Source organism: Terrapene carolina, unplaced genomic scaffold, assembly GCF_002925995.2.
Source record: "Terrapene carolina triunguis isolate 2854851 unplaced genomic scaffold, T_m_triunguis-2.0 Scaffold23, whole genome shotgun sequence".
Classification (NCBI taxonomy): domain Eukaryota; kingdom Metazoa; phylum Chordata; order Testudines; family Emydidae; genus Terrapene; species Terrapene triunguis.
In genome coordinates this window covers 3401803-3429148 of record NW_020664374.1, presented here as the reverse complement: position 1 = coordinate 3429148, position 27346 = coordinate 3401803, and the positions used below count along the sequence as shown (strand labels likewise).

The 27346-nt window shown below is 46.1% G+C and overlaps 1 protein-coding gene across 1 annotated transcript; it reads right to left on the bottom strand.

Moving 5' to 3' along the window:
* Positions 1-792: 792 nt before the first annotated feature.
* Positions 793-27124, bottom strand: LOC113406137 (PI-PLC X domain-containing protein 1-like). The gene is made up of 8 exons (XM_026649027.1): positions 27044-27124; positions 26616-26754; positions 24180-24322; positions 19868-20004; positions 16866-16994; positions 15684-15839; positions 6979-7162; positions 793-1164 (listed from the first exon to the last, which is right to left on the bottom strand). Exons 3-8 carry the CDS (start codon positions 24289-24291, stop codon positions 869-871), a joined length of 1014 nt encoding a protein of 337 aa, XP_026504812.1. The 5' UTR covers positions 24292-24322; positions 26616-26754; positions 27044-27124; the 3' UTR covers positions 793-868.
* Positions 27125-27346: the final 222 nt, after the last annotated feature.

The following is a 27346-nucleotide window of genomic DNA, read 5'->3' as shown; positions in this document are numbered from 1 at the left end:
TAATGCCAAGATTCTTTAAGAACACTGTCAGTTTTGATAAATTTACTTACAGGCATAGTAATAATGCTTTAGATTATCAAAACAATGTATTCTAAAAATCTAATTTTTCTGTTTGCTAATTATGTTGTGTACTTTTAACATTTCACTCACCTTGGCCCATGAAAACAAACTACACCTCTGCCTCGATATAACGCTGTCCTCGGGAGCCAAAAAATCTTACCGCGTTATAGGTGAAACCGCATTATATTGAACTTGCTTTGATCCACTGGAGTGCGCAGCCCCGCCCGGAGCACTGCTTTACTGCGTTATATCCAAATTCGTGTTATATCAGGTCGCGTTATATCGAGGTAGAGGTGTAATCAATTTCACTGGTGCACATACCGAGATGTTTAGGTTGCAAACGCACGCACACACACACACACATATTTAAATCCATAACTAACATTTTTTTATTGAAATAACGAAACTATTTGCATTAAGAATATATTTAAAGAAAAAAAAACAACAGTAAACAAATTTATTTTCTCTGTTTTGCGGAAGATGAGTAAGGTCCTTAGGATATTCTCTAACAACAGTTACTGCAATATTTATGCTCTTCCCAGCTACATTACACCTATGTGGCAAGGGCTCTAGAGAACTTAAGGAGAAGCCTTCTTGCTCTTCTTCCTCCTCTAGTTATAGGAAGTTTTGCTTGCCATAATCATTGTGTATTTTAAAGTCTGATTTTGATACAAAAGTATCAACTAATGAATCTTCACAACATACCTGGGAGGAAGAAACGTCATTTATATACACATATGATGTATCTGAACCAGGAAAATTGCCTTCCCTCTGAGAGCTGATCAAAAGCTACTCAATCATACCAAGGTTATGAAGCTGAAAGTCTTGAAACATCCTTTAATTCAGTCTCATTACCATGGTAATGTAATGGAGGGATGATTTTTTTGTTAAGTTCTATCACGTCATTCACAAAATCATGATTTCCTATGAAGTCTCCAGCAATGATGTTGATACATTCCCTCTTTGGTCCTGGATACTGTTGCTTTATCCAGAGTTTCAAGTATGGAAGGCTAGGAAGGGCCATTTTCTTCAAGGATCCAAATGGATGTGCCAGAATGTACTCTAAGTCTTCAGTAAGGTTAATCCCTGCAACAAAGAAACAGTCTGAAAAAAAAAGAAACATTAAATTGGTATCTGTCATTACTGAGCATTGACTCAGCCCTACATCTAGTGCAGGGGTCGGCAACGTTTGGCACGCGGCTCGCCAGGGTAAGCACCCTAGCGGGCCGGGCCAGTTTATTTACCTGCTGACGTGGCAGGTTCGGCCGATCGTGGCCCCCACTGGCTGCGGTTCGCCGTCCCGGGCCAATGGGGGCAGCAGGAAGCGGCGCGGGTGAGGGATGTGCTGGCCGCGGCTTCTCGCTGCCCCCATTGGCCCGGGACGGCAAACCGCGGCCAGTGGGGGCCGCGATCGGCCGAACCTGCTGCGTCAGCAGGTAAATAAACTGGCCCGGCCCACTAGGGTGCTTACCCTGGCGAGCCGCGTGCCGAACGTTGCCGACCCCTGATCTAGTGTTTTTTCTTGAATAATTAGCAGAGGAGCTTCCTCCAGAAAATTAGGTACCTTTCCAGTAACTGGAGTTGTCTCAACAGCTCACTTTCTCTTAGAGTTGTAAGCTATGCTATGCAGATATGGAGCAATTAAAACCAGTGAACCTAACTCAGGCCCACATGCTTCAATATATAGTCACTTAATTTACTCATCCTGTAAGAAAATATTCCCTGTTTGCTAATCTCCATCAGTCGAGGAAAATTTTCATAAAGGTGAAAGCCTGGTATACACTGGGGGGGGGGAGGAAATCGATCTAAGTTATGCAACTTCAGCTACGTGACTAACGTTGCTGAAGTCAACGTACTTAGATCAACTTACCGTGGTGTTTTCACCACGGTGAGTCGACTGCTGCCGCTCCCGTCGACTCTGTCTGCGTCTCTTGCCAAGCTGGAATACAGGAGTCGATGGGAGAGCGCTCGGGGGTCGATTTATCACGTCTAGACTAGATGCGATAAATTGACCCCTGCTGGATCGATCGCTGCCCACCGATCCAGCGGGTAGTGAAGACATACCGTAGGTCATTTAACAGTAACTGGAGTTCCCTATATAGATATAGGGCCATATTGTGCCTTGATTTGGCAATTTCTTTTTATGAACAGTATTGCACAATATCTGTGGCAAGATCCAGTCATAAGTTTCCTCATAAGCGTTGCCTCAACTTCTACAGGCTAACAAGCAATGGCTTCATTGAGGAGTCCCCTGTAAATATCAGTTGTCTAATATGGCCCATTGTTCCCCCCAATCATCACTCACCATCCCTGCATCTCTTTTCGAGGAAGAAAATGAAGGGCTGACATGCCTCCTTTTACAGCTGTATCAGTACTGAGGGTGTACAAATTGAGGCATATAACAAGGGTTAACTGTTCTTTAATGGTTAATTGTCCCCATAATATATGGCATAATGCCCAACTCTAAAGGAAAGGTATCCATTTGGAGGCAATTTCCATGAAAGTAGAACATCACTAACAGGGAGGAGAAGCAGATTGATGCAGAAGGTGGGTTGAGGCTTTTAAACCCTATTAATTACATGAAATGCAAAAAGTGAGAAAAGAAAGAATGTGGAAGGCAGTAGGGAGAGGGAAAAAGGGGCAGGTATACAATAGCTCTCTCTCCCTTTTACCCCCCTCACAATGCTTTAGATACATCTTAATTTGTAGAGATCAATTGGATAGATAAAACACATCTCTTGAGGCGGAAGCACTCCTGTGACACCAAAGCATAAAGTCAAGCTGTAAAGCTTTCACTTTCACAATTCTTCCATCATTGTATGTTAATCACTCATTTATGCTACCACTCTCACTAATATCAAAGAAAGAATGTTTAAGCTTCGATATATATTCACTTAATTTACTCACTGCTACACTTACTAACATGAAAGGCCTCTTTCTTTTTGTTAGTGGTAATGCACTGGCTTGCACACACATGTGTGCGTCACCACCTGCTATTTGAAAAATGTTAGACCTGCTGAAGTGCTTACAGGTTTCACTTTACTGTCTGAGTTAGTGGTGCTGGTGCAGGCTTGTGGGTTTGCAGCGAGAAGTGATCAGGAGTTTCAATGTCACAGGGATGTGGTTAGCTGATGACCATCATGTTTACATGTGGGTAGCCATGGACAATTACAAAGTGAAATCAACTTCTGAGGGCTAGTTTTAGATGTGAGCTGTGTCTGAGAAAAGATTGTTTACTTTATAATGGGTTTCAAAAATCAGTGAAAACCCCTCCTGTCTTTTAATATCAGTCACCCATGTTTCTGTTTTTTCCCTGCCTTAGTTTCCTTCCCAGAATTCAGGTTCATGTCACAACTTTAAGCAAATAGCTGATACGTAAAAGAGAAGCAGAGAGCTGATCCATTTTTGGAGACATCATGAGGGAAGATGAACTTCACACTGATCTAACCAGCCACGTAGGGTCACACCCATTCAGTATCATGGACATTTAAAGCAAGGTAACAGCTACTGCATACAGTGTAACAAGTAGGACATTAAGGCCCAGATTTATAAAGGGACTTAGGCACTATGATTCTGGGCCCAGCAACATCTTTTAGGCACCTAGAAAATATCAATGGGATCCACAAAGCCTGAGTTATGCACCTGGGGTCCCAATACAATGCATTGGGAGAAATAGGCACCTTACAATGTGATCCAAAAAGCCAGTACGCTGCGCAGGGAGCCACCTAAGCGGAGATGCTGATGAAAGGGGTGTGTCCTAAGCCCCCTTGCTCTGACAGAGATTGGTCCCTCCCTGCAGCCTGGATTTCAGCCTATCTCTGCTAGCCATCCATGGATGGGAATCCCTCTTGTGGAGCCAGGGGGGCTAGGTGTCTACATTGTTTCTGATGAGACTGAGTTAGGCATGTCCCTCTCGCCACACTGAAGAAGGGGCACCTTCTAACTTCTAGCCTAGTGGTTAGGATACTCACCTGAGATGTGGGCGACCCAGGTTAAATTCCTCTTCTACCTACAGGGGCAAAAGAATTTGAACAAGGGCATCCCAAACCTCAGGAGAGGGCTCTAATCACTGAGCTATGGGATATTCTGATGTGGGGCTCCCTCAGTCTCTCTTGGTGAAGCTGTTCCACTGTGAATAAAGAACGAAAGTGTGATTAGAGCAGGGGAGCTTGATCCTGGGTCTCCCAGGTGAGTATCCTAAGCACCCAGCTAGAGTCATTTTCACTCTCTCTGATCTGGCCCAATGACTGTTCAGAACCCCACCCCCCATCCCCTGTTTAGAACAGTCATTGGGCCAGAGAGAGAGACTGCTGGTTAGGGCACCCACCTGGGAGGTGGGAGACCCAGGGTTCAATCCCCTGCTCCCATCACTCTCACTTTACCCACAGTGGAACAGCTTCAACAGGAGAGATTAAGGGCACCCTTCTTCAGACTATCCCATAGCCCAGTGGTTAGAGCTCCCTGCTGAGACATAGGATTCGAACAGAGGTCTCCTTTCTCCCCCTCTGGCAGAGATGGGGAAATTAAACCTGGGTCTCCCACATCCCAGCTGAGTGTTCTGACCACTGGGTTAAAAGTTATAAGATGCACACCACCACCACTAGCCAGATTTTAAGTGGGACCTGATCCAGTAGGCAGCCTCAGAGCACGCTTGCCAGATCAGGCCTCATATGCAAGATAAGCATCCAGATGCCTAGAGAGAGGCAGCAGGGCACATGACCAGAGGCTGAAGTTAAGGCGCCTACAAGGTTCAGCAGGAGTTTTGTGGATCACCATGAAGCCTAAAACTGGGACTTAGGCACTTAATTATCTTTGTGGATCAGGCCCAAATGCATATGTTGGCAATAAGTAGCTTGGAGTTTCTACTCATTTCTTGTTCCTGGGTGTGTTCTTAGTTCCTGTAAGCAGTACTGGGTTTACCATGGTGCCAGGCCCAGAGTCAGAAGCGGCCCCAGCCAGCCTGATCCCCCAGACGGCTGAGCCAGCCAGGAAAGCTGCCCCCGCTCCTGCTCCACCCCCACCCCGCCTCTTCCCACACCTGTTCCGCCCCCACTCCACCCCTCCCCTGAGCTACGCGTCCTGGGGGACTGCTGCAGGGGTCAGTCCCGCCCTGCACTCACCCGGCGACGGGAAGTGGAGCGACCCGGCCCAAGCCCGCTCCGCCAGCTCCCAACCATGCCGCCGGTGAGTGCTGGGGAGCAGTTTCCTCCTTCCCCAAAGTCCAGGAGCCAGGGGATCAGAGTGGAATGGTCTGGGGCTGGTCACTCCACTTCCCGCTGCCCCATGAGTGCAGGGTCAGGCCTGCCCTGCAATCACCGGGCGGCAGGAAGTGGAGCGACCCGGCCCCAACCCGTTCCGCTCCTCCAGCTCGTGCTGGGGGGCAGTTCCCCCCTTCCCCCCAAGCCTGGGGAGGAGATGGAGTGGTGGGGAAGGGGCATGGAATGGGGAAGAGAAGGGGACAGGGGAAGCGGGGGCTGGGGGAAAGAGGCAGTGGGGACGAAGGGGGTGGGGAGGAGATGGGGCAGTGGAGAAGGGACATGGGATGGGGAAGAGAAAGGGATGGGGGAAGCAGGGGGGGAAGGAAGGGGTGGGGTGGGGACGAGATGGAGCAGTGGGGAGGAGATGGAGCGGTGGGGAAGGGGCATGGGATGGGGAAGAGAAGGGGATGGGGGCAGGGGGGAAGCTGGAGCCCAGCATGCGGTGTCCCCTTGGCAGAAGCTGGGGCTCCCCTGTTAAGCAGGCCCATCGAACCCTCACCCTGACAAGCCCCACCTCCCCTGCACCTGTACCACCTCAATGAGCCCCCCCAGACACCCTCCCCACTGAGCCCCAACCACCTGCACCTGGACCCCCACCCAAATGAACCCCACCTCCCCTGCACCTAGACCGCCCCCTGCTGAGCCCCAAACACCTTCACCTGGATCCCCTGCAGAGTCCCATTGCCCCTGCACCTGGAACCCCCCAATGAGCTTCTGTGCATCCAGATCTCCCACTGAGCCACCCGCACCCAGATTGCCCCACAGAGAACTCTCATACCCCCACCTGGATCCCCCCACGCTAAGTCCCTCTGTACGTGGATCCTGCTGCCGGGCTGAGCCTGCTCACCCACACCTGGTGCGTCTGGCACAGGGGGGCAGGGCCCCAGGGTGTATCTGGGGCAGACCTGGCCCTTGCACTGTGTCAGGGTCGAGTGCAGCCTCACTGCTGAGTCCCTGTCCCGGGGTGGGGTGGGGGGAGGCTGCAGGGTAATCTCCCACCTCCATGCAACCAGTGGCCTGTGCTCCCCACTGCCATGTTGGAGCCTCCACATTTATTTAGTGACAAACAAAATTTCCAGAATTTTAAAATATTGTGCACAGAATTTTTAATTTTTTGGTGCACAATTCCCTCAGGAATATGGGGTGCTGTGCAGCTATGATGGTGGGATTCTGAGGAAAGTGGTGAGCAGGTCTATGGATGGGGGGCGCTGGGCAAGCGGTGTTGTGTGCAGGGTGCTGTGCAGTTGTGGTGGGAGGCCAGCAGGGGAGGTCTCTGGGAGGGGTGGGAGCTGGGCATAGAGATCTGTGGTGGAGGTCTCTGGGTGAGTGGGCGCTGGGCATAAGGGTGGGACACTGGGCAGGGGGGCGGTGTGGTGCGGGCCCACCCTCAAGGGGAAGGGGCATGCTGGCAGCACAGGGCTGGGCAGGCCAGTGTGCGTCTGGCAGCTGCAGGTTTGTAAACACTGCCCTCCTGCTGGGCTGTGCAGAGCGGGGCTGCTCCCGCCGCGCTGTGCCTCATTGCCCCCAGCCTGCCCTTCACTCTGGAGACTGACCATCCTGCCCCCCTGCATTTTGCCCCATGGGGGCCCACAAATATGTTTGGCACCAGGCCCACAAAAAGTTAATCCGGCCCTGCCTGTAAGTGAGATGTGGTAGGTACCTGGGCGCCCAATCTTTTTCATAGATTCCAGATACTGGATAAGATCTTGGGTTGCAGTCTTGTTTCCCCACCAATATGGAATTGCAGGCCATAGTTCACGGTGCTTCATTACTTCAGTCACATCCTCATAGGAGATGATAACCTGGTACCCATATGTCCACATGTTCCGTAGCGTTGGAACCACCTGAAAGGAATGACAGTTCTACTGTTAAAATTGACAGGAGCTGAATGACTAGCTCCTGGGCAACGCTAAAAAAAATCAAATGCTAAAACATGAACTTGCTCTAAAATGAAATAGATGCAGGCTCAATTCAGACAATGCTGCTAAACCTGCCAACAAAAAGGGCTGGCACCAGGTGAATTAGAAGCTGCTTCGGGCTGAGAGAGCTCTGTGATGGTAATAATAACTTGAGATCCTTGGGGAATCAGGAAGTCTCCATCTCTTTGGCAGTTCTATTTCGGGCACACATTACAAGTTCTCCTTCCTCCTCTCTAACAGGAAACCAACCACAGTTCCCCTAATGCCTTCCACAAACACACACCAGCTCTAGACAAGGGTGCTAGTAGTACTGCAAGAGTGGGGGGTAGGGTTGGCAAGCAACGAAAACATCTCCCTCCCAGAGCCCTCAAGGAAGCACCCCCTCACCAGACTGACTCTCCTGGACCTGGCAAGGGAGAACCCTAGTCACCAGCCTGACCCTCTTCTTCCCCTCTCTCACAGTCCCCATCATCCCGATCTCCAGTGCCTATGAATCGGAACCAGTTCACCTATCCTTAAGAACAAGATGATTTGCGGGATGCTTCAGGCGATAAGGGATGTAATTTGAAACCTAAAAGTCACATTTACTTAGAGATCGTTTCAATGTATTGGCCCCTCTCTCTGATAGACTAGATGTGATCCATCCATGTTCTTTAAGTAACGTTTACCTAATTTCTTATTCCCAAAGGCTATTTAGCCTGTGTCTGTTTCATGGCTCCACTGCACATGCATCTCAGATTGCTATGCTAAGAACCTTGAATGCTTAGAGAGTGTCAATCTTCTACCTTCGCCCTGATTTGCCAGTGTTTGCAACTTAATCCATTCCTGTTCTTCCCTGAAGCAACTTCAGTGTGGTGGGGCAGGTGGGCAGAGCAAGGAAAACACCTTCCTATCTCCATACTTCTCTCCCCAGCTCTCCACAAAGAAAGGGAATACCTCCCCGCTGCCCCGTCATTGACATGGGAAGGGGGAGAGAATCCATTTGAGGGGGGAGAGGGGGACTAAAGAAATGTGTAATTTTAAAGCAGGTGGAGAACAAATGTCGCACCTGCTCATCCCAATCCTGGCACCACAGTCCAGATTTTTGAAATCTTCCTCTCCAGTAGAACTAAAAGGAGTTTTATACCATTTTACCAGAACTAAGGGCTGGCAACATGTCAGGTTCAGCAGCATAAGTGGTAGAAGCAAGAATCCGGCACTGAAAGCTACAGCACGGTATGATAGCCCCTTCACGATCTTAGTCCCTTTATTATTTTGTATCAAAAATTCCTTTTGTGGTGAGGGCAGTTTAATTCATCCCACTCTGGCTGACCATTCTGAATACAAGTAATCTATTCCATTACCTTCTCTAATATTGGTTATGTTAATCCAGACTTTATGTCAAAGAGTGCTGTGAGGAAACAATAAACCAGTGTCACTCACGTCTTCAGTTGAGGCCTTGAATATTCAGAATCCGATAATTTCCCCCAGAATTGTTCTATTTTAACTCTGCTGCACAAACCTCTTTGAAATGGTCATCTTGGATGGTTACCACTACATACGGTAACTTCAAAGACTTAATTCAAATAGTAAACAGGGTCATCATTAACCTGTAACCCTCCAGTCTCCAGAGAAATCTGACTGTTCATATGCCTCTTTGAAATGTTAATTGTTTAACTGCTCAAAGCTCTTGTACCTTGTAGCTGGTTTAAAAAAACCTTGAAAATTGTAACTCTTAGAATTTAATCATTAAATAATCTCTGATTATTAAATCAAGCCCTTTCTGGAGGGCTGGTGGGTTCAAAGCAATGGTAGTAGGAGGGCAAGCCTCTCTCACCTCTAGGTTGGCAGGTCGAATCCAGCCTAAGTTCAATAGAGAAAGTCATTACCACCTGCTGGCTGTTGTGTGAAGTCAGTAGGTGGTCCCAGTCCAGTCCCTAGTGGAGAAGCCCACATCACAAAAAGCACTAGCACTAATTAGTGCCTTGTTGGCAGTTGTAGCAGAGAGGTCCAGGATCAAAAAGACAGACCAGACTACTGTCTCATTCCCTAACTACTGTCCCTCTGGAACACAGCTGACATACATTGGTGGAGCAGTGTGAGGAAGCCTGTACTGGTGCTGCTGCCATTATGTATCAATTCTATCAGAGAACTTTAGGGCCAGAGTTGTCAGGAGAGCACTAGCACTAAAAGTACACTAAAAAACCATCTCCACAGACATTCCCAGTACTACCTTAGAAGTGCATTTAACAGCATCACTCTGACTAGGCTCGCTAGGGGAGTGAATTGTTTTGAATGCCATCAGTGGAACCAGGTGTGAATCAATCTATCAGGTGCCAAGATAATTCACAGGTGCAATTACAAAGTTCACCTAATTACCAAACATCTTATGTACCCTTTACTGGACTGCAGAACAAGAGAATTTACATGGGGCCATTTTAGGCATGAAGGGAGGGGAGAGGAAAAGGAGAAGTGTATATTTTAAAATCTGTATTTATATACTATATGGCCTTGTCCACATTAGCGAACTTTTAGCCATAGCAAAATGCAGCTCTGCTAGTGGTAGCAATGGTGGAGAATTACAGGTATAACGTTTGCTAGTATAGATGCAGTCTATTTTCCATTTTGCAAAAAATTCTAGTGAACTGAAATAGGAGGAAACCAAAAAAGAGTCCTCCAGAAATTTATCTAACCTACAGAAAGTAACAGAGAATGATACACTCTTTATAGTGTTTCTAAGCCATCCTATCGAATGTAAGGGTATGTCTACACTGCCCATGTTACAGCGCGGCCGCAGCAGCACTGTGACATGGGCAGTGTAGTCACGTTTTATCGCCAGCTCTCCCGGTGATAAAAAATAACCACCCCGAATGAGAGGTGGTAGTTTTAATCGCCAGGAGCGCAGCTCCCGGCGATAAAGCGCTGTCTATACTGACGTTTTTCAGCGCTAAAACTTTTGTCGCTCACGGGGGTGTTTTTTCACACCCCTGAATGACTCAAGTTTTAGCGCTGAAAGTGGCAGAGTATACACAGCCTTAAGAGCTTTCTGTGCCTGCTATGAAATCTAATAGTGTCTTAAAAATTAAAAAGGTTAAATTCTATTAGGGTTTTAAATTAATATCTAGAGAATCTCATTTAATTTCTGCGGCCCTGATTGTGAGCTCCTTCCTCATGGTGGTAAATAGTTACTCATACAAATAATCCCATTGCTTTCAATGGAATTGTAAGAGATATTGCAACCCCATGCAATATCTATGTGTGATTGTATTTTACTCCATGGGGGAGGGTTACCACAGCTCCTTTAGGAACTAAAAGCAGCAGGGGGTGATTACCCTGAGAATTTTAAACAACTCTAGAGAAGCACCACCCCAAGGAGTGTTTGCATGTGCTGGTTTAAAATGGGTTTTCCCGAGACTCAAATAAAGAAAGGGCTTTTGGTATAAAAAGCTCAGCTTGAACTGACACAGGTCACACAGGGCCTTCATTTTTATTCAGCAAACGAACAGAGCCTTCTGTCCACTGGGAGCCCCAACCCTTGTGCAAGGGTGGGAAACACTTTGGCTTACCAGGGTCCTGTAAGACTGATGGATGGTGATCTCTGATAAGCTTTTAGCACGCATACAGGAACTGTATGTTCTCTCTCTAGTGCTTTTAGCTCAAGAATAAATGTATTTTGCTTTCAGAGTGGTAGCGTGGTAGCCACAAGTACTCCTTGTATTTTGCTTTGTGAAGGCTGGTTAATACTGGTATGTACTGATATAGCTAGGGCAGCAGTTCTCAACGCGCAGCCCGTGGGCCGCATGCAGCCGAGGCCCAGCTCTGTGCTAGAGGCCGCAGGGGTCTGGAGCTACTGGGACTGCCCTGCCCTGCACGGCGAGGTCCGGAGCCACCCGGCGCAGCGGGGTCCGGAGCCGCTGAGGCTGTACTGCCCTGCCTTGCCCTACCCTGCCTCGCACTGCAGGGTCCAGAGCTGACCTGTCCCAGGCGGCGGAGTCCGGGGCCGCTGGGGCTGACCTGTCCCAGGTGGTGGGGTCCAGGGCTGCCAGGGTTCTGCTGCCTTGCCGCACAGCGGCGTCTGTAGCTGCCCTGCCACCCAGCCCTGCAGTGGGGTCCACTCCTGGCCCCACTCTGCGGAGGGGGCTCTGGGCAGGAACTGGGCATAGGGGTCTTGGGGGGAGGGAGGGGTGCGCAGTGGTTCTCAACCTGCAGCCCAGGTAACACGTTGTGGGCCACATATGTGGCCCACAATGATAAGTAGGTTGAGAACCACCGAGCTAGGGTGACCACCTTTTTAAAAGGCAGAAGTGGGACACATGCAGAAGCCCTACCCCCTCAGTGGCCCCACTGCTGTCCCTCCTCTTCCCCTGAGCCCCTTTCCCCCAACCTGCTCCTCCTCTTCCCCCCAAGACCTTGCTCCCTGGCCAGACCAGAAGCCAGAGCCAGGCCATGGTAAGAGCCACCCAGGGAGCCTGGGCTTCTGAGAGGAGCCCCGGACCCTCCAGCTGCCCTGGGCAGTGGGCCTGGGGGCCTGAGAGCAGCCCCCTCCACGGCACGCTGCCCAGGGCAGAGGGAAGGTCCAGACCCCAGGATAGGGGACAGAAGCCTGAGCCCACCCAAGCCCCGCCACCCTGGGGGAGGCGGAGGGGAAGCCAAAGCCCCACCTCCCCAGGCCAGGGGGACAAAGCCCAAAGGCTTCATCCCCAGGCAGGGGGCCTGTAATCTGAGCCCTGCCACCCAGGCCTAAAGCCCTCGGGCTTGGGCCCCAGCAAGTCTAAGCCAGCCCTGGCGACCCCATTAAAACAGAGTCATGACCCACTTTGGGGTCCTGAACCCACAGTTTGAGAACCGCTGTTCTAGTCCTTAATCAAGTAAAACTTCTAACACTATCAGCGCCTCCACTCACAGATATTAACATGTGCTTAATAACTGTACATTTCATACTTAAATATCTGAACCATCTTATCCAGGGCTACACATTTCATACACTTTGGCTCAGGGACTACATTTTCTGAATAGTGCTGAGCACACAGATGGTGCCCAGTGAATAATACATATAATGACAATAATCATCGACTTTATGGACTCTGTAGATACAATTTCTGTTCTTTGTTCTGGTATTGGCCTAGATACAGCTGAAACCCTAAGAATTTGAGGCATAAACACATCTGATACTTATATGACACTTTCTGATTCCTTCCTTTTCTCAAACTCAGAACCAAAAATGACAACAAAATGGTTGTCAGTTAAAATGTAAAATTGCACAGCAGCCAGGGCCGGTGCAAGGATATTTTGCGCCCTAGGCGAAACTTCCACCTTGCACCCCTCTTCTCCCCCTCCCCCCGGAGCATGGCTTATTATAAACTTTCAAAAATGAATACTGCATAATGTGGCATTGTTCATTAGAATTAATACAAGGGGGTCAAAGGAGATGATCACAACGGTCCCTTCTGGCCCAGGGGAACCTATGAGCAAGGAGGAGGCTGAGAATGCCCCCAGCTCGCAGGGTCTCTAAACTTTCCCAGGCTCTGAGTACTTCGCCCTCCGGGGGGATCCCAGGGGCCAGGAGGGCAGAGCCAGGCTCTCCCAGGGAGCAGGTGAGGATCTCCATGGAGATCAGGGCCGGCTCCCTGCATTGGCACAGTGACACCGGGGCGGGGGGGGTCGGTGTTTGGAAGTGGCACCTGCGCCAGCCCTTTCCCCTCCATCGTGCTGCGGGGTTTAGTTTCACTTTCCCTCGCCCTAGGAGGCACGGCGCGTTGGAGGGCAAAGCTCACCTGAGCTCAGGACCACGTCCTGCCTCCCCCAACGGCTCCGTCCCTCGGCCGCGCTAGTCACCGCGCCCGGCCGGCTGTCTGCTCCTTGCTCTGCCGCAGGCTCCCACTGACCGTCCTGCGCGGCACCCCTTGCTGCGGGGGCGGGTTTGTTATGGAAGCCTCACTCCCCGCCCTGCCCCGCTCAGCTGACTCCCGTGATGTTAGACACCGCTTTTTGGCACCCCCAAATCTTGGCGCCCTAGGCGGCCGCCTAGTTGGCCTAGTGGTTACACCAGCCCTGATAGCAGCCATTGCTCTCCAGCCCAGCAAGTGGCAGAACCTGACACCCCTTGGGAGTTAAATGATCTCCATTCATCTGATTCTCATTCTCCATCCTTCCTGATCTCTATGCTGCTTTTCATGCTGTCAACTATGACATCCGTCCCAACTTCCTGGGACTGATTGCTGGAGTCTCAGAGAACTGGCCACCTTGGTTTTGTTCCGATTTATCAGAGTCCTCTTTTTTTTGCAGCATGCAGCAGAGCGAGAGGCTGGTCTGCTGGATAGGGAACTAGCCCTGAGGGACCTGGGATCTACTCCCCCGCCCACCATGGACTTCCTGTCTGACCTCAGGCCAGTACCGTACGGACAGAATTTCAAAACCTTTTAGGGACCCAAAGATGCAGCTTGGCATCTAGTGGGGTTTACAAAGCACCAAACTTCTAGGCACTTTTGAAAATCCCACTAGGTGACTAAATACCTTTGAAAATCTGGCCTTTGGTCTGTGTGTGCCTCATGGCCCCATCTGTACAATGGGGATAACAGCACTGCTCTACCTCACGGAGGGGCTGTGAGGAGAAATAGTTTAGACCTTGTGAGGCACTCAGACACTACGGTGACGGGACCACATAAGTACCACAGGTAAAGTGGGAACCTCTCTATATCACTGCTAGCCCTTCCCTTGGTTTTGGCCCCTTCTTTTCACCTATGCCCCCAAATCTCCCCCTTGGCTCAGAGGGCTTGGCTGTATTTTTTCTGAGTCCCCTATGTTCTCTCTAAAACAACACACACACACACACACACACACACACACACACACACACACACACTCCTGTTTTACAGGCTAGACTTCCAGATACTTAATTTAATCACCAGTCCTTTCTTATCTTAATCACCCTGCCTCTGTTTGTAAACAAAATACTGACTCCCTGCCCCAGGGACACCTCTCCTCCACAGAACTTACATTTCACACTATGCTGTGCTGTAGTTAAGAGCTCCACCTAGAAGCTCCCACACCTTCTGTACAAAACTTGGGGGTGCTCCCGCCCCCCTCTGCCGCCCTCAAATGGTGCCCCTGGTCTGAGCATGCTTACCAGATGGAGCCCTGGATTGTGGATCATCCTGGGGTTTAGGCAGGAGACAGGCATCCGGACACCACTAATTCTTGCCTCAGTTTCCCCTTCTTGGGCTTTTCAGTAACTGTCCCCCCAGCTCTCATGCAAGTCAAATAAACACCCCTTCTTGGGTTCTGGTTTATTAAGACAGCACATTTAAATGTCAAATTAAATCAAAACAAGTCTTTCCCCAACTCTGTAGTTTCTTCAGTGCCTTGCTGGACTCAACAGTATTTCCCCCCAAACCCAGGTCCTGCTGCCCAGCATCAGAGCCGGCTCTGGCTTTTTGGCCGCCCCAAGCAAAAAAAAAAAACAAAAACCGGGGCGGCCAGAACAGCAAAGGAAAAAAAAAAAAATCTGCGGCGCGGCCGGAGCCAGGGTGCAGGGGGACTCCCTGCGCTGCAGATGTGCCCCGGCTAGCGGCGGGAGGGACAGGGAGGGGGAGGGGAGAGAGAAGGGGGGCGGCCAGGGCTTCAGCGGGGCACTGCCGGGGCCGCCTGCCGGGAGGGCTCCGTGTTGCTCTGGTCGGCTGGGAAGGAAGGACGCGGACTGCTCTGCCGGGCTTGCTGCCGGGCTTGCTGTCCTCCGCGCCGCCGCCCCCCACAGGGCAGCCAGAGCGGAACAACAACAAAACAAAACAAAAAAAGAAAAGAAAAAGCGGCCATGCCGCCCTAGGATTGGGTGGAAGCTGCCGCCCCAAGCACCAGCTTGCTTTGCTGGTGCCTGGAGCCAGCCCTGCCCAGCATATCCTCAAAAGCCTCTTCCGCTTAAGGCTTCTACCCTCACGCCAGGTAGCTTCAGTCAGGTCTTTCCATCTGGATGATATGGAAAGGCCCTTCCCAGTCCTCTCTGGCCATGGGTCAGAAGCCTCCCCACCGTTTCTCTCTTAAGTGACCCTTGTATCAAGGCTGCAAGCCACAGCTCTCTCTCAGCTTGCCCTTCAACTCTGGGCTTCTTTAGAGTATTCCCCTGGTCTTCCCCTCTCTGACAGAGCAGGCTCATTCTTATAGGAAGCCCTGCTCCTGGGATACCATCATGTGATGCCTGGTCACCTGACCCAATCACAAGCCCAAGTCCAAACCCATTACTTGGGATTGGATGACACAGCACAGATGGAGTTGAGTCAGTTCCCTTAGAGGGCCACTCCACGCTATGACATCACTTATGTGATAACTCTCTAATAACTGACTCCCACTTATGTTGTTTATAATAGAACAGGTGCGTGTTTCCATAGCTTTAAATAACATAATGATAACGTAAAGCATATAGCAAATCAAAGAACTACTGTATCATTCTAAAAGAAATTATGTCTGCACTTACATCTTTTGGACACAGTTTAGAATGAAAAATCTTTTTTATGCAGGAGATAAGATGATGATGAAGTTCCTTGGTCAATCCAACAAAATTCCTGCAGGCAAGGATAACGACCTCCTGAGGATGGGCCTGCAACCACTTTAAAATTTCCCACAGAATATCCTACAAAAGTAAAGTCAAATCAACTTAGAATAGCCTGTCTGATGGTAAGGGAGAATTAAATAAATCATAAACTAATGATTTATGATAGGCCAGACCCTCAGCTGGTGCAAATCAGCATAGCTTTATCATGAATGACAATATGGGACATTCTGCAGGAAGTTTCATAGTGGCTGGAAAGCCATCCTTTGGATTTTAATTCAGTGGAGCTATGCTGATTTCACCACCTGTGGCTCTCCACCTTATATACCAATGTATATAAGGTATATAGTGGCTTTGCATCTTCAGTGTCTTTCATCCGAGGATCTCAAAGGTGGAAAGTAGAATCCCCATTTTTCTGGACTAGTTCAAGGTCAAAGAGTGAGTCAGTGGTAAAATCAGGGATAGAACCCAGGTCTCCTGACTCCCATGGTCTTGACAGGCCTTTATTATCCCATTAGTTGCTGACACTTACATCTCATGGAAGTCATATGCAACTAACAGCATGGCCAGGCCCTATGCATGCCAGTACAGGAATACCCCAATCAACATGTGACATTTTAAGACCAAAAGACTGAGTCATGATCTTTTCATTAAATACATTTTCCTTGAAAAATATTGTACCTGTATTACACTTTAAATCCCATCTTATTTTTCTGTCACTTATTCCTCAAAGCGGTCACTTTGTGCCCACATCACAGAATGATGGGCTGGCTCAAGATGAGATACTGGGACCATCACAAAACACACCCTGGAAAATGGCAATCATTTGTTTGCAGAGAATTCCAACTCACAGGTGGCTGCATGGAGGTTAAGCCTCGTTGACAACTGTAGAAATTAATTTCAGTTCCGACAATCAACTCTGCAGTATATTTAATTCCTTATTTTGAAATTCCCATGTTACTGAAGAAAGAATAACCTGTTCAGAAAATCTTGGGGTCAGTGTTCCCCACCCAAAGCAGTTCTTACTCAGAAGTAGTTGTTGGTTCTTTTAAAAAAAAAAAATTAAGCAGCACTCCTTCCTGAATGCTCCAGATTTAAGAACAGTACCTCTACTACAGCCGTTGTGTATACCATGTGCACAAAGTACAAATTCACAGAAGAGTCATTAGGCTTGTGAGCAATCCTAAAATCCAAATATCTAATCCCGGCATCCAGTTGTTCTGACACATTTAGTACCTGAATGGTTAAAAACAACAAAAGAATCCTAAATTTTTGCAAGGGACATGTGTTCCTTTATTTTAAGAAATCTAAAGAAGCTTATAAAATTGCCCAGTCTTATTTATCATATTTTTAGGATTACCAAATCTATTACATATTTCACCTCTAAAATGATGCTGAAAGGTTTGTGTGTGGTGCTGACAGTTTGCTCTGAAATGACAGAAACATCTGACATGAAGGGTTTTTATTTCCTTATGAAGTGGACACTAAACACAGCTTAGTTTAAGATCTTTTAAAAAGGACTTTAAATTGTCTACATAATAAAAGCTTAGGAGCCAACCCAAGTTCAACCCCTACACATGAGCAGTTCTGATTCATACTGAGTTCTGAGTTCAATAATACGCCTATTGAAGTCATCTGGACTGCTTGTATGAGAAAAGGTTGCAGGATCAGCAACTTAAAATGTCTGCATTCATTTTCCTCAGATCAAAGACTTTACAGAGATTTTCTTTAGGGAGCTCCCTGATCGTGTTCCCTCAACAGAAATAATAATCCCATGGATACTGGGTTTTTATTTTATGTATTTATTTATAATATTAAAGTCTTTAAGAAGGCTGAATCAGTTTCTGAATTCCTACAAACGGAGGCCTCATCTACTCTTTCCCATAGCCTTGTTCTAATCACTCTGCTAGGACAGTTGGTGAATGTGGCTTTCTGGGGCGAAAGGCCTAAAAAAACACATATATTTTGATCTAGATCAGGGATTGGCATGGGCTGAGGGATCTGCTGGCCACCGCTTCCCGCAGCCCCCATTGGCCTGGAACAGCGAACCGCGGTGAGTGGGAGCTGAAATCGGCCGAACCTGCGGACGCTGCAGGTAAACAAACCGTCCCAGCCCGCCAGCAGAGGTGCCAAAGGTTGCCGATCCCTGATCTAGATAGAGGCCTTACCTATAATAAAAGTTGTACCTATCTAAGGCCTTGGCTACACTTGGGGATTCACAGCGCTGCCACGGCAGCGCTGTGAAGCGCGAGTGTAGTTGCGCCGCCAGCGCTGCGAGAGCTCTCTCTCTGAGGGGAGTAGTTTGCAGCGCTGCGAGGGAGCGTGCAGCACTGCAGGCGCTGATTACACTGGCGCTTTACAGCGCTGCACTCATTGCGCTCGGGAGGGGGCATTTTCACACCCCTGAGCGCAGCAAGTTGCAACGCTGTACAGCGCCAGTGTAGCCAAGGCCTAACTAAGCAGTCATGGGATAAGAGGGAAGGTCTTCTCATGGATCAGTAAATGGTAAAAAGGCAGAAAACAAAGGCTAGGAATACATGGGTCATTTTTCAGAACAGGGAGATGTAAATAGTGGTGTCCCGCAGGGGTCTGTGCTGGGACCAGTGCTATTCAACATATTCCTAAATGATCTTGAAAAACAGGTAAACAGGGAGGTGGCAAAATTTGAAGATGGTACCAAATTATTCAAGATAGTTAAGTCCAGAGTGGACTGCAAAGAGTTACAAAGGGATCTCACAAAACTCGGTGACTGGGCAATAAAATGGCAGATGAAATTCAATGTTGATCAATGCAAAGTAATGTACATTGGAAAACATAATCCCAACTATACAACATAATGGGGCATAAATTAGCTGTTCCCTCTCAAGAAAGAGATCTCGGAGTCATTGTGGATAGTTCTCTGAAAACATCTGCCCAATGTGCAGCCCCAGTCAAAAAGCTAACGGAATATTAGGAACCATTAGAAAAGGGATAGCTAATAAGAAGAAAATATCATAATGCCACTATATAAATCCCTTGTATGCCCACACACTGAATACTGCATGCCATTCCGGTTGCCCCATCTCAAAAAAGATATATTAAAATTGGAAAAGGTACAGAGAAGGGCAACAAAAATGGTTAGGGGTGTGGAACAGCATATGAGGAGAGATTGAAAAGACTGGGACTATTCAGCTTGGAAAAGAGACAACTAAGAGGGAATATGATATAAGTCTATAAAATTATTACTGGTGTGGAGAAAGTGAATAAGGAAGTGTTATTTACTCCTTCACATAATGCAAGAACCAGGAGTTACACGATGAAATTAACAGGCAGCAGGTTTAAAACAAACAAAAGGAAGTACTTCTTCACACAACATACAGTCAACCTGTGGAACTCATTGCCAGGGGATGTTGTGAAAAGTATAACTGGGTTTAAAAAAGAATTAGATAAATTCATGGAGGATAGGTCCATCAGTGGCTATTAGTCAAGACTGTCAGAACCTGTGGACCTCAGTGCTAGGGGATGTTGTGCAGGCCAAAACTATAACGTGGTTCTAAAAAGAACTAGATAAGTTCCTGGAGGATAAGTCTATCAATAGCTATTAGGCAAGATGGTCAGGGATGCAACCATATGCTCTGATTGCCAGAAGCTGTGATTGGATTACAGGGATGGATCACTTGGTGATTGCCTGTTCTGTTCATTCCTTCTGAAGCACCTGGCATTGGCCACTGTTGGAAGATAGGATACTGGGCTAGATGGGCCATTGTTCTGACACAGTATGGTCATTCTTACATTCTTAACTAATTGAGATTAAAAAGCAATATGTGGGGGTTTTTAGTTAACAGTGTCCCTTTAACTATTGTCTTTATTTATGAATCCTCTATCCCTAAAATATCAGCCTCTTCCACCAAAAATATCTTCCCCATAAACAGAAACTTGGTACGTACACCATGTTTTTGTCTTACTTCTCTACCTATGGTATTTAGAATTTGCCCAAAAATGTTATTCACATATCTAGGCACCAATGTATTCCTTAATTGAATTGAAAAAAGTATGAACATTCAATACTATGTAACAAACTTCAAACAAGACTATTAATTCAGGTTTGAGAACGTTAGATAATTGGTTACCTGTGTTATAGACCACTTCATAATAATAGGATGTATGATCCAAGGCATACATTTATCTATCACCTGCAACAGCTTTGATTCATTGACACTTATATCAGAGTTTTTATCCAAACAGTAAGTCATAGTGTCATGGCTCCCTGTAGAATAAAAACAAAGGTTAAGTTTATTTCAATCATTTGTTAGTACCTCAAATACGATTTTCCTTTGTATTACACAATAGAAAATAATATCACTTATGCACACCTAGCCTTCTAATTCCCAACCTACCCCCAAAACATAAGTGTGTATTGGCAAAAGACATATGTCTTCACTGCAAAACAGATGTGTTTTTACACCAAGATAGCTAATTTGAGATCACTATCTCAATGTACAATCCTAATGGAGAAAAGGCACTGTCATTTTTGTCTTGAAGTAGCTAGTCAAGGCAAACCCTATTACCAAAATAGTTAAATCAGTGCAACTCCTAGTGTGGACTTAGTCATGCGGTGTTAGTACAAGTTAATAGATTTCAAGGCCAGAAGGGACCATTGTGATCATCTAGTCTGATCCCCTGTCTAACACAGGCCATCGAATTTCCCTAAAATAATTCCTAGAGCAGATCTTTTAGAAAAACATCCTATCCTGATTTAAAAATTGTCAGTGATGTAGAATCAAACACCACCCTGGGTAAATTTTTCCAGTGGTGAATGACTCTCACAGTTAAAAATTTATGCCTTATTTCCAGTCTGAGTTTGTCTAGCTTCAACTTCCAGCCAATGGACTGTATTATACCTTTTTCTGCTCCATTGACAAGCCCATTATTAAATATTTATTCCCCATGTAGATACTTACGGACTGTAATCAAGTCACCCCTTAACCTTCTTACACCATCACTGGCAAACCAGCATCAATACAAAATATACTGAAATTTCTTCACCTACCATGAAGTATAACCACCTCTCTGGTAAAAAGTTGCAATTCTTAAACTGTTGTGTAATGTTGCTGAGTGCAGTTAATGGCATCAGTGAAGCATACTATATCCAAATGAAATGCAGAAGGACTGTATTGCCAACTCTCATCATGAGTCTCATGATATTTGATGTTTTTCTTAAAGTTTCAGCTCCTGGAGTTCCGTGATTATTTGAGAATTTTAACTTTTGTTTACAAAAAAAATGTTTAGCCATCATGGTCATGGAGAAAAACTTGAAAAACGTGACCCTTAAAGCTCAAAAACCGAAAGGCTAATAAAAATATCCCAATTTTATTATTTTGTAAATCTCATGATTTGGGGGCCTGATTCATGATTTCTAAATGCTGGGGATTGGCAATACTGGGAGAATGTGTCAAGGTTACAGGGCTCGCTGAACCTGTCCCCCCTTAATGGTCTCTGTGAGAGCAGCCCTTCAGGAGTCTGGCTTTATGCGTTTACCTCTCTTGGGGTGGAATTCCACCATTCTTCCAGTCTTACTGAGCTTTGGGATATAGCACCCTGCATATCAGCGTTGCTTTCCCAGAAAGTCTGAGTGGGTTCGTCACCTGCTCAGATGAACTTTGAGCATCTGTGACCAGTGCCATGCAGTGATCAGACAGCTTTTTTAAAACCAATGTATTGTTTATGTTAACAGTGGGAACAAAAGATTTAAAGAAAAGGGATTTGAAAACAAACAGACTACAGCATGTCTATCTTACCTAATGGCTGTCCATCCCCAAGGGTAACCTAGGAAGGGTATTGTGTGGCTCAGACACCCCCAGCAGGGTATTGTGTGACTCAGTCTGGTTCTCCCAAACAACTTCCCTCTTCCCAAAAGACAGAGAGCATTCTTTTTAAACCTGCCACAATTCTTTTGAGCTCCTGTGTTCACAGGCCTTTTCCTGTCTTGCCTCAAGCCAGTTTTGCAGGTTAGCTGGAGAGGAGACAAAATCTTCAAAGCTAATAGCTCTGGCATTGTCCCGTAACAGCCCGCCAGTATTTGCTGAGAGGCAGCTTGTCTTGAGTCTTTTTTTGCCTTCCTGCATATTTTTTCAAACTATTGCCTGTCGGGCTAAACCAATATAGTGATATAAAATACATCCTAATAAGGGAAGCAGTGTGGCCTAGTGGATAGAGCACTGTACTGGGACTCAGGAAAGCTGGATTCTATTCCCAGCTCTGCCACTGGCCTGCTGGGTGAGTTTGGGCAAGTCATCTCACCTGCCTCAGTTTCTCCATCTGTAAAACAGGGATGATACTGACCTCCTTTGAAATCTACTGAAAAGTGTTATATAATAGCTACTTATTATTACTGGAACAAACTAATAAATTAAAGAGTAATAAGTCACCAGGACCAGGTGGTATTCACCCAAGAGTTCTGAAGGAATTCAAATATGAAATTGCAGAACTACTAACTATGGTGTGTAAGCTATCACTTAAATGACTGGAGGATAGCTAATGTGACACCAATTTTTAAAAAAGTCTACAGAGGTGATCCCGGCAATTACAGGCCAGTAAGCCTAACTTCAGTACAAGGCAAATTGGTTGAAACTATAAAAAAGAATTATCAGACACTTAGATGAACACAATATATTGGGGAAGAGTCAACACGGCTTTTGTAAAGGGAAATCATGCTTCACCAATCTACTAGAATTCTTTGAGGAGGTCAACAAACATGTGGACAAGGGTGATCCAATGGATATAGTGCATTTGGACTTAGAATCATAGAACCATAGGGTTAGAAGGGACTGCAATGGTCATCTTGTCTAACCGCCGCCAAGATGCAGGATTTGTTGTGTCCAAGACAGATGACCATCCAGTCTCCTTTTGAAAACCTCCTGTGAAGGAGCTTCCACAACCTCCCTAGGCAGTCTGTTCCATTGTCCTACTGTTCTTACAGTTAGGAAGTTTTTCCTGAGATTTAATCTAAATCTGCTATGCTGTAGTTTGAACCCCTTGCCTCTTGTCCTGCCCTTTGTGGATCTGTACTGGCACAAGTGCTGCTCAACAAATTCATAAATTATCTGGAAAAAGGGATGAGGTGGCAAGTTGTAGATGATACAAACTACTCAAGATAGTTAAGTCCAAAGCAGACTGCAAAGATCAAAGGGATCTCACAAAACTGGGTGACTGGGCAATAAAATAGCAGATGAAATTAAATGTTGATAAATGCAAAGTAATGTATACTGGAAAACATAATCCCAACTATACATACAAAATGATGGGATCTAAATTAATTGTTCCCACTCAAAAAAGGTCTTGGAGTTATCGTGAATAGTTCTCTGAAAACATCCCCTCAATGTGCAGTGGCAGTAAAAAAAAGCTTAAGAAAGGGATAGATAATAAGACAGAAAATATCATAATGGTACTGTATAAATCCATCATACACCCACACCTTGAATACTGTGTGCAGTTCTGGTCTTCCCATCTCAAAAAAGAGATTAGAATTGGAAAAGATACAGAAAAGGGCAACAAAAATGATTAGGGATCTGGAACAGCTTCCATATGAGGAGAGATTAAAAAGACTGGGACTATTCAGCTTGGAAAAGAGGCGACTAAGAGGGGATATGATAGAGATCTATAAAATCATGAATGGTATGGAGAAAGTGAATAAGGAAGTATCATTTACTCCTTCACATAATACAAGAACCAGGGGTCACCCAATGAAATTAATAGGCAGCAGGTATAAAACAAACTAAAGGAAGTACTTCTTCACACAACATAGAGTCAACCTGTGGAACTCATTGCCAGGGGATGTTGTGAAAAGTATAACTGGGTTCAAAAAAGAATTAGATAAATTCATGGAGGATAGGTCCATCAGTAGCTATTAGTCAGGACTGTCAGGGATGCAATCCCATGCCCTGGGTGTCCCTACACCTCTGACTGCCAGAGGCTGGGCCTGGACAACCGGGGATGGATCACTTGATGATTGCCTGTTCTGTTTATTCCTTTTGAAGCCTCTGCCATTGGCCACTATCAGAAGACACGATACTGGGCTAAATGGACCATTGGTCTGACCCAGTATGGCCATTCTTACGTAATCAGACTAATAAATCTGTCCCAGAGAGTAATCCCTCCCACCGTAATTCACCAGCACAGCAGGACTACCTTGGTGACTCTTATAAAAAGAGTTGTGCAATCATTGATAATCATAAGTGATCAGGATCTTGGTTTACATCTGATCCAACAGATAACACCTTCAGTTACTCCCACTCAATCTATTTAGACTATTAGCTCCTTGGAAAATAAATGGTATTTTCTTCTATCACACAAGCGCTGACCACTCTGTTGATACTCCAAGGATCTGATGCTTAAATGTTTTGACAACAAGATCAGTATCTAGAGGAGAAAGTTAATATTTACCTGGAAGGGATAAGTAATGGAGAGGAACATCCCAGAGATTTTCTGGCAGCTGTGACATCCAATCACCATTTTCATGGCACAGATGAATGGACCTTTTCGAAGTGGCTTCCATTAGTTGCAACAGTGTGTTCTCACAGGATGTTCTGAAAAGAGTTATAGTATTTTGTACATTATAAATAGTTTGAGTGATCCGTGCTCCTATTGTATAACTTACATTTGGTCTGCCTGATGAGCTGCAGTCCTAGGGCCTGATGTCAAGCACACTGAAGTCAGTGGAGAGGCTCTCATTAACTTCAGTGAGCTTTGGCTGAGACCCCTATACTCTGGAAAAGGAGACAATTTACTACTAAGCTGGAGGAGGTGTCTTAATGGTCTCTAAAGTTTAAGTTTGGCATCGTTATCCTCCTTGGAACCACATGTTCATAACCCAGCAGGGTCACCTCAGTCTTTCCTTCTGAGGTAAATAATCTAAGCACCATGCAACTTACTGTGTGTGGCCTTTCAGGCAAGGGCACAGGCTTGATATGCTAATTAAAGCTCCCACTTCACTATCCTTAGTCACATTTCTTTCCCCTTCACTATTGTTCTGTACATCAGTCAGCTGGTCCCCTCTTCTCCCAGCGTACCTGCATTTCAGTGGTGCTGTGTGTACTGTATATTGAACAGAGTTGCTATGTAAGCTTAAAATAATATTTTTAAATGCTAAACATTTGCAAGAAATTGGATAGTCTCTCTTTCCCTTTCTATACAGCCAGTGGAAGCTCCTAGGTGTGCAGCACTTCTGAATATCAGGCCACTTATGTAGGTACCGAAATAATGATTATGGGGCCTAACTTTAGGCACCCATTTTTGAAAATCTTTGTTTTGGACTCCACACCACTTTTCATATGGGGGGGAGGGATAGCTCAGTGGTTTGAGCATTGGCCTGCTAAACCCAGGGTTGTGAGTTTAATCCTTGAGGGGGCTATTTAGGGATTTGGGGCAAAAATCTGTCTGGGGCTTGTCCTGCTTTGAGCAGGGGTTGGACTAGATGACCTCCTGAGGTCCCTTCCAACCCTGATATTGTATGATTCATAGGGGTTTCTTGGGCTAGTTTTTTTCCACACACAAGTCACCCCACAGAGTTGGAGTACAGCCTCTGAACTTGAGTCCAGTCTCCAAATGAACCTTATTAGCTAGGTTAACTAATGAAATATGACTGTGCAATTTACATTCAAGATCTTTAGGATGATGCTGTAACATCACCACTCAGTGTTCCTCCCTGACACGTGGCTAAAACTCCGAGGGGCAGCTCCTCAGCTGGGGGAAATTGTCAGAGTTCCATTGAAGTTAACAGAGCTATGACAATTTACATGAGCTAAGGATCTACCCCTTGTGTGGCAATGACTCTCCCTACTGCCAAGGAGGACTTGATGCAGCTCTCTCTCAAGCCTGTGAAAGTCAGGCTTGTGATGGAAACTGAGATTCAGCTGCTATAAATAATGCAATGAAATTTTGATTCTAAAAATAACTACAAATATTGATGATATGTTTTCTCTCTTCCCCCCTTCCTCTGTTGCTTGTCTTCTTAGACCACGATCCTGCATTCCTGCATAAGGGTCTAGCAGTACAGAGTCCCACTGAAGTCAGGGGTACTTTCCACAGGTGCAGGAGTTTGTCAGCCCATGAGCAACACATGGCAGAATCAGGGCCCTCCTCCGTTGTAGGAACTTTGAGGCAGAGATTATGTCTTCCTGTAGATTTTAAGGCCAGAAGGGACATTATAATCTAGTCTGCCCTCCTATATAACACAGACCATAGAATCCAACCCAGTAATTTCTGCACTGAGCCCATATGCTCTGTTTGAGCTAGAGCAGGGGTGGCCAACCTGAGCTTGATAAGGAGCTAGAATTTACCAATGTACATTGCCAAAGAGCCACAGTAATAGTCAGCAGTTCCCCCACCAGCTCCGCTCCCAGTGCCTCCCACCCACCAGCAGCCCCACCGATCAGCGCCTCCCCCCTCTCCCTGCACCTCCTGATCAGCTGTTTCGTGATGTCCAGGAGGCTGGAGAGGGGGGGAGTGGGGCGAGGGCATGGCAGGCTCAGGGGAGGGGGCAGGAAGCATGTCTTTTAGAAAGAGATCCAGTCTTGCTTAAAGACTGGAAAGCAATGGAGAATCCATCACACCACTAGATAAGTTGTTCCAATGGTTAGTTACCCGCACTGATAAAAAATGTCTTATTTCTAGTCTGACAGTAGACAGGCTAGGTGTGGACAGTGCCAAACAATTTGTGGATGTTACCATAATAAAAATAATAAATATTAAACCCAGTGACTAGGTAGTATACAATTGCATAGACATAATGGACAGTTTCATTAATATTTTAATATCTGATTTAACATCTGTAGTATGCATGATACATTTCCAAAAACATAATAAATAATACAAACTTACCAAAATATAATACAGAGTATTATAATTTTAGCTCGTTGCCGTCTAAATTCAATAGGCCAAAAAAGAGGGTGTGGCAATTCACTGGTGTGGGGTAGTTTATGTTGGAAGTATATATTGTATGCTTCGACCTGTGAAATTCCTGATGAAACAATGAAAGTGAGTTCACCATTCCTCTTAGGAACAAACTAATACTGCAGTGATTGGGGAAAATATGTTTACATAAACTAAGTGAACTGCCACTTAAGAATAAATTGTCTCTGGAACATGCAAGCAAAAGCATCCACATCTAGAAACAGTCTAAATAATTGAGAATCCAACTCACAGATTGCTTTTAAAAGACGTATATATTCAAATAATTCCAGGTCTTTGATTTAGTTACACTATACTTTTGTTCTCAAGGGGGAAGGGATTATTTTAGTTTTACTTACTCTTATGAAATCATTTGGTTTTCATTTCAGCTGTTCATTTCTTCAAAAAGATTTCCGCTTTTCTAGCAGCTAGTCTTCCCCTGTGAAAAGACTGAACTGAATCTCAGAGACTACAGCAGGAAATAAATGCAAACAAGCACAGACGCTACCTGCTATGGGATTGGTCAAAGTCTGCAGCACACTCTCAGATCAAGTGACACCCAGCTTTATGAGAGGAGGAAGAACAGAAGTTCCTCAGGTTCGTGGAGCTAACATGTAAGAATGAGACACTGTATTGCTTCATGATTAATGTACATGCAAGGA

Bases quoted from the DNA above. Each gene is read 5' to 3' on its own strand.
- LOC113406137 (XM_026649027.1), bottom strand. From the start codon at position 24,291: ATGGAAGCCACTTCGAAAAGGTCCATTCATCTGTGCCATGAAAATGGT. The intron at 15,840-16,865 runs GTACTGTTCTTA...TTACTTTTGTAG, and splicing joins ACACAACGGCTGTAGTAGAG to GATATTCTGTGGGAAATTTT. The intron at 7,163-15,683 runs GTAAGTGCAGAC...CATTCCTTTCAG, and splicing joins CTAAACTGTGTCCAAAAGAT to GTGGTTCCAACGCTACGGAA.